The 7,723-nt window shown below is 45.7% G+C and overlaps 1 protein-coding gene across 1 annotated transcript; it reads left to right on the top strand.

Moving 5' to 3' along the window:
* The first annotated feature begins 2,834 nt into the window (after positions 1–2,834).
* Positions 2,835–4,679, top strand: LOC105710279 (outer dense fiber protein 2-like). The gene is made up of 2 exons (XM_064373457.1): positions 2,835–3,370; positions 3,690–4,679. Exons 1-2 carry the CDS (start codon positions 2,942–2,944, stop codon positions 4,677–4,679), a joined length of 1,419 nt encoding a protein of 472 aa, XP_064229527.1. The 5' UTR covers positions 2,835–2,941.
* Positions 4,680–7,723: the final 3,044 nt, after the last annotated feature.

Raw genomic sequence — 7,723 nt, forward strand, 5'->3', positions numbered from 1 at the left:
CACAGCATCACATAGAGACAGTTAAGCCCCCGATGTCTGTGGGCTTTGCTGACAGCCATCAGGCCTCATCACAAGAGCTTGAAGAGGCGAAGTTTTCTCCTAACTTCCCCAGGAAGGAGATGTCTCGGCTAAACAGCGGGCGCCTTCACAGCGCTGGCACTGCCGCACAGCCGAGGCGCCCTCCAGCAGCCCTTATGCGGGCGTGACAGAGGGCTTAGAGCATCTTGCCTTAGTGTCATTCATTTCACAGTGTCACCCCAGGTTCCCACTTCCGACCTAATAAGCATTAGTAAAAGAATTAAGATCACCTATGAATAACCAAGATCACATATGAATCACTAATAACCACTACATTTATATTTCTAATTCCTTTCTTCTTCATTATTTATATGGAAATAGGCTCAGGCCTTTTGCTCCTGCGTCAGCACTTATGGGATCTCCCCCCTACAACCACAGTCCTGCTTCTCTGCCTCATAACTGGCTTTCTTTTATAATTCAGTTTCAGAACCGGTTGAAGGACAATGTTAAATAAAAATAGGATTCTAAAAAAAAAAATAACCCCAGCAAACAATGACTATTAGGAATCATATCATACTCGAATACCATTCTTCAATTCTGATGGTTTCTTCATGAAATAGTTTCTGATATTTCATTTGAACTGCATTAAATGGTCTTTTTCTAAGAATACAAGTATTTTTAAAAGTAGCTTCAAAAATATAATTCCTATTTTAATGTAACATGCTCAGTGTTTAGAAAGTTTATAGCTGTATGCCCCACATTTTATTTTATTTATCTATCTATTTTGAAAGAGGATCTCACTCTGTCACCCAGGTTGGAGTGCAGTGGTGCAATCTCAGCTCACTGCAGCCTCCACCTCTTGGGCTCAAGCAATCCTCCCACATCAGCCTCCTGAGTAGCTATGACTACAGATCTGTGCCACCACGCCTGGCTAAATTTTTTAAAGATTTTAAAAAATAGAGATGGGGGGGTCTTGCTACATTGTCCAGGCTGATCCCGAACTCCTGGCCTCAAACAATTTTCCCCCTTGGCCACACAAAGTGCTGGGATTACAGGCAGGAGTCGTCATGCCCAGCTGTGTTCCACATTTTAGTTCTAAGGAAAGGGAGCTACCAGAGCTGGAGTTTTGCTTCAACTTGATTGGAAGCAGCTATTTCATGGGTGCCTGGCAGTCAGTGTGAGCAAAGAGGCTGCCTCCTGCCACTGGAATATTGATGTTCCTGCCATCTCTTTCAAGTTGGCTTTTATGCCTCTCAGTGCAATAGCTTTGTTGTTAGGGTGCTTTAATAAAGAGGGTGGATACTACCAATAGTCAATAGGTAGAATGCATGCCTTGTCTAGGTCCTTTTCTCACACTCTCTTGCATTTATCTCACTTAATCCCCATACAGACTTAAAAGCTTGGCACTCTCATTATCTCCATCTCACAGATGAGGAAACCGACTCACAGCCCTGAGCTTAGTGACTTCGGAAGCTGGGGGGATAAAACCTAGGTTGCCCCCATGGAACTGACCAACGTACCCACTGACAGATTGCTGGTTTGCTCCTTATGGCACCTCAAAAAACAGCAGGGAACAGCATCATTTGTATCTGCCATGGTGTAACAGAGGAAAGGGATTCTCCACCCCTCATACCTAATTCCACCATAATCTCTCCTTTAATTTAAGAGAGATTGCTCCATTTATGTAAACCTTGCCATCAGTGTTTACTTTATAAATCAGGCTTTCATTCTGTTTTTTTTTTTTTAAGTCCATACATTACCTCTCCTTTATTATGGGATACATAACCCTAAAAGAATGAGACGACTCTGAAATTTAAAAATCACCATCAAGTTTCATTAAATAAAAACATTTAGTGAGCAACCAGACTGCCCAAGAGGCTTGCAAGGATTTAGATGTATTCCTTCGCCAGTGAATGGATCCACTTGGAAGAGTTATTTTTATATCTATGTTACTGTCACTGCCATCTCTATTTCACATCCGCTGGAGAAGACAGCTTTCCCCAAAGCCTGGGTTACAAGGTCATAGAAATGGAGTAAGTTCAAAATGTACAGCCTTATAGACTATGCGGACACATACACCAAGCCCTCATTCTTAAAGCGAAATAAAGGAAAAGGCTTGAATAGTGTGAAAGCGAATGGAGTCATAATAAAAGAGCAAATCTCTGTTGAGAGCTTTCTCGTAACCAAGGCTTTCCTAAGAGCGTTCCATGAATTAACTCATTTACCGAGTATAACAATCTTACTGTTGACAGCCTGCCTTCAGATCCCAGCTTTGTGACCCCAGGCTTTGTGACCTGGAGCCACCTCACTTCTCTTGGCCTCCGTGCCTTCAATTACAAAACAGGAAAAATCATCATACCCATTTTTAACCATATTTTGGCACTGGGCTGTGTTCTTAGACGTATGCTCTCATTTAAGCTCATGGCGTTCCTGTGAGGTGCAGAGATGGAAGAGATGAAGGCTTGAGGGCTTGAGTTTCTGACAAAAGTTTAAAGGCCTCGAGTAACATCCCACAGCTAGGAAGTGGCAAGTCTAGCATCCCCACCCTCACTATACTTAAGCCGGCACGTGCACACTCTCAGCTACTAAGCGTTCGCCTGAATGGAGGCTGCAGTGATCTGCTGTCTGCAGTAAGGCCACAGGAAATGCTCGTGGAATCTGGTCTCCATGAGATATCTATCAAGAACTTTTCGCAACACCAGAAGTGAAGGAAATTCTCATTTTTCCAATATATTGTAAGCAAGTATGTACATTTTGACACATTGAGAAATGTTTAGGAATTTTGCCTAAGAAATTCTTTCTGGCAGGATGCCAGATGGCCAAAAGGTTCCTGGAGGAGCGGAAGGAAGAGCTGGAGGAGGTGGCCCACGAACTGGCTGAGACTGAGCACGAGAACACGGTGCTGAGGCACGACATCGAGCGCATGATGGAGGAGAAGGACTTCACCATACTTCAGAAGAAACACCTACAACAGGAGAAGGAGCGCTTCATGTCCAAGCTGGTAGAGGCTGAAATGGATGGGGCTGCAGCTGCCAAGCAGGTCACGGCCTTGAAGGATACCATCGGGAAGCTGAAAACGGAGAAACAAATGACCTGCACGGACATCAACACCCTGACGAGGCAGAAGGAACTTCTCCTGCAGAAGCTGAGCACATTTGAAGAGACCAACCGCACCCTCCGAGACCTCCTGAGGGAACAGCACTGCCAGGAGGATTCTGAAAGACTAATGGAGCAACAAGGAGCACTATTGAAACGGCCGGCGGAGGCAGACTCTGAGACAGCGCGTCTGCTGTTGCTGCTGCAAGACAAGGACAAGGAGGTGGAAGAGCTCCTTCAGGAAATAGAATGTGAGGCCGGCCGCGGTGGTTCACGCCTATAATCCCAGCACTTTGGGAGGCCGAGACGGGTGGATCACGAGGTCAAGAGATCGAGACCATCCTGGTCAACATGGTGAAACCCCGTCTCTACTAAAAATACAAAAATTAGCTGGGCATGGTGGCGCGTGCCTGTAATCCCAGCTACTCAGGAGGCTGAGGCAGGAGAATTGCCTGAACCCAGGAGGCGGAGGTTGCGGTGAGCCGAGATCGCGCCATTGCACTCCAGCCTGGGTAACAAGAGCGAAACTCCGTCTCAAAAAAAGAAAAAGAAAAAAAAAAAAAAAAGAACGTGAGAAGGCTCAAGCAAAGACAGCCTCTGAGCTTTCTAAATCCATGGAGTCCATGCGTGGGCATTTGCAGGCACAGCTTCGTTCCAAAGAGGCTGAGAACAGTCGTCTGTGCATGCAGATCAAGAATCTGGAGCACAGCGGGAATCAGCACAGGGCAGAAGTGAGGACCATCACGGAGCAGCTGAAGGAGTTGAAGCAGAAGGGAGACCGAGACAAAGAGAGCTTGGAGAAGGCCATCCGAGCCCAGAAGGAGCGAGCTGAGAAGAGCAAGGAGTACGCCGAGCAGCTGCACGTACAACTCGCCGACGAGGATCTTTATGTTGCTGAAGCTTTATCCACTCTGGAGTCCTGGAGGAGCCGCTACAACCAAGTCATAAAAGACAAGGGAGACCTCGAGCTGGAAATTATTGTCCTGAGTGACCGGGTAACAGATCTTGTAAACCAACAACAAACCTTGGAGGAGAAGATGCGGGAAGACCGGGATAGCCTGGTGGAGAGACTACACCGTCAGACTGCCAAGTATTCTGCATTCAAGCTGGAGAATGACAGGCTGAAGGCCAGCTTTGCCCCAACGGAGGACAAGCTCAACCAGTCACACCTTGAGGTCCAGCAGCTGAAGGCCTCAGTGAAGAACTGCGAGGGGATGATTGACAACTATAAGAGTCAGGTGATGAAGACCAAATTGGAGGCTGATGAAGTAGCTGCCCAGCTAGAATGCTGTGACAAAGAGAACAAGATCCTTAAAGATGAGATGAACAAAGAGATTGAGGCGGCACGAAGGCAGTTCCAGTCCCAGCTGGCTGACCTGCAGCAGCTCCCTGGCATCCTGAAGATGATGGAGGCGAAGCTGGCTGAGTGCCAAGACCAACTGCAGGGCTATGAGCGGAAGAACATTGACCTCACAGCCATCATATCAGACCTCCGCAGCCGGGTAAGGGACTGGCAGAAAGGGTCCCATGAACTGACCCGAGCAGGGGCCCGCATACCAAGATGAAACTTGATAGGCCACTGAAACTGGAAGTGGTACTTACAGATGTATGTAGCTGACTCCCATCTGGGTGGTTACAACCAATTACCAACTATTGACAGCAAAAGGAAGACTTGCAAATATAATTTTACATCTGCATTTTTTATTTTATATTTAGCTTATTGTCTTATAATGTTTGTCTGACTGTGGCTCTCTCTCTCACTGATAGGGTAATGTCTTAAAAATCTCACTACAAAAGTACTGGCTTTGTGAAAAGGCTCTGACCATTTTTGTCCCGCTTCGATTAGTTGTAACATCACGTGACAGTAAATAACAAACTTATTAAATCGCTTCCATTTTTGTTTCAGGGGACAACGTGGTGCTCTCTCCTGGCTTTTACATCTTGCTTTTCTTATCAGTCTCACTGGCTTTGTCTACTAACCCCATGCCTGGGGAATTAGAAGGAAGGGATTCGGGCACCTCGCTGTCTGTGGCATGAATCTTGCCAGGCTGTGGCTGTCAACAAGGTTCTTGGCCACTCCTCCCTGAGCAGGACCCAGCTGGGAGGTGTGCAGATAACAAGTGCCCCTCAACCTTGCCCGCAGTGCCTGCTGGGCCCCATGTGCACATTCAGGTAATGAGAGGAATCCCGGAGCAAGTGGAGTGAGTGAGTGCAGTCACTCCAGCAACAGGCTAACCCGTGAGAGGTCTGGTTTCACATTAACATGGGAAATATTGGTCCAATGGAATTGATGGAAAGGCAGGAACAGCCTTTCTCATTTCCTCATGTACAGAAAAAATGAGCTGGGTGCAGTGGCTCACGCCTGTAATCCAAGCACTTTGGGAGGCCGAGGCAGGCGGATCACCTGAGGTCAAGAGTTCAAGACCAGCCTGCCAACATGGTGAAGCCCCGTCTCTACTAAAATACAAAAAATGAGCTGGGCGTGGTGGCGGGCACCTGTAATCCTAGCTACTCTGGAGGCTGAGACAGGAGAATTGCTTGAACCCAGGAGGTGGAGGTTGTAGTGAGCCGACATCATGCCACTGTACTCCAGGCTAGGTGACACAGCAATACTCTGTCTCAAAAAAAAGAAAAAACTGCACAAACCATGTTATCTGCTGGGCTGCATGAAATCACTCTTACTGGTTTATTACCACCATTCACATAGCACTTTATTTGAAAGAAAATGCAGGCTGGGTGCAGTGGTTCACACCTGTAATCCCAGAACTTTGGGAGGCCAAGGTGAGCAGATCACCTGAAGTCAGGAGTTTAAGACCAGCCTGGCCAACATGGTGAAAACCCGTCTCTACTAAAAATACAAAAAAAAAATACAAAAAAAAAAAAATTAGCGAGGTGTGGCGGCAGGGGCCTGTAATCCCAGCTACTGGGAGGCTGAGAGGCAGAAGAATCACTTGAACCTGGGAGACAGAGGTTGCAGTGAGCCCAGATTGCGACACTGCACTCCAGCCTGGGCAACAGAGCAACACTCTGTCTCGAAAAAAAGGAAAGAAAGAAAGGGAATGCAGGTGTGAAAGCTTTGGGTTAGTCACCCAGCAAAATTACACTGAAAAGTCCCCAAGCTCTTTAAACCAACTGAAAGGTCATCAGCTTGTAGTCTAAAGTCCTCTTGATCTACCGCATTACTTCATATCTCAAAAAGTCCTAATATGTGTTTTCCACAGTGATGGCCTCTCACTGGCCACCTATCACTCTCAGCTCAGGGTAAAAAGGTTGTGTCGTGCAGCTCAAAACCCGGGCATAGAGATGGTTACTTTGGCAGTGTTCTTACATAAACAGACGAAGACAGCTGATAACATTAGCGACTTCCTGTGTCATCTCGTTTTTCTCGGGCACTTGCTTCCCTGAGATTATTTATGTTTGCTGTATTAATCCATGGCAACCGCTTAACACAGCTGCACCAAATGTCATTCCCGGCAAGACCAGTTGCTCAGTCTCCTTGCCTCCATTCTATTTTGGGAGTGGCATGGACTTTTGGCAATGCCCATTTGAGCTCTTGCCCCCATCAAGTTACGAGCGGTGGCTTGTAAGAGAGTTTGCCCCTTGGCCTTGGTCTTTAGGAGAAAAATAAATTCTGCTCATTAACCCACATGCCATCATTACTCATATTTAAATTCTAAGAGATTAAAAACAAGAAACATTCTTTTCTGCATCAAGGAATCTAAAGTTTTAAAAATCTCTAATGATGAACTGAGATAATACATGCATTGATTAACAAAATCAAAATAGTATAGGAAAACAGATCTGATTAAACAACTGCCTCCACTTCACACTTCCTCACCCTGTCTCATAGCTCCTAGATCGTCCTGGAAAACATATCTGTTTTTATTCCTGTTGCCTACAGAACTCTACATAATATATTTTCACATCTCTTCTTTGACCCTTTTAAAAATCAGTTCTTTTTTTAACGTAGCTTTGTTGATGGGTAATGTACATATCATAAAATTCACTTAAGTGTGTATGTAATGAATTTTACAGAGTTGTACAAGCATCCCCACAACCCAATTTTAAAACATTCCTATCACGTCAGAAGATCCCTCTGAGCCACTTGCAGCGATCCCACTCTACGGTCCCAACTCCAGCAATTCCTCATTTCCTTGTTGGTTTTATAGATTTGCCTATTGTAGACATTTCATAAAATCAAAAGAACCAATCAATTTCAGACAATCTTCACTGAACTTCTGATATGAAAGATAAAGATTTTTCTCACTTATAGAACTGCCTTTCCCTATCTCCATTTTCCCCAATTTTTGGTAATTATATATTATTTTTTAAATTCCTATGTTGGTTATTCATTCATTTTTTTTTTTTGAGACGGAGTCTTGCTCTGTTGCCCAGGCTGGGATGCAGCGGTGCAATCTCAGTTCACTGCAACCTCTGCCTCTGAGGTTCAAGTGATTCTCCTGCCTCAGCCTCCCTAGTAGCTGGGACTACAGCATGTGCCACCACTCCCAGCTAATTTTTGTACTTTTAGTAGAGACGGGGTTTTACCACGTTGGCCAGGCTGGTCTCGAACTCCTGGCCTCAAGTGATCTGCCCACCTCAGCCTCCC

This window comes from Aotus nancymaae, unplaced genomic scaffold (assembly GCF_030222135.1).
Source record: "Aotus nancymaae isolate 86718 unplaced genomic scaffold, 86718_ANA_hifiasm-v0.15.2.pri h1tg000009l, whole genome shotgun sequence".
Taxonomy (NCBI): Eukaryota; Metazoa; Chordata; class Mammalia; order Primates; family Aotidae; genus Aotus; species Aotus nancymaae.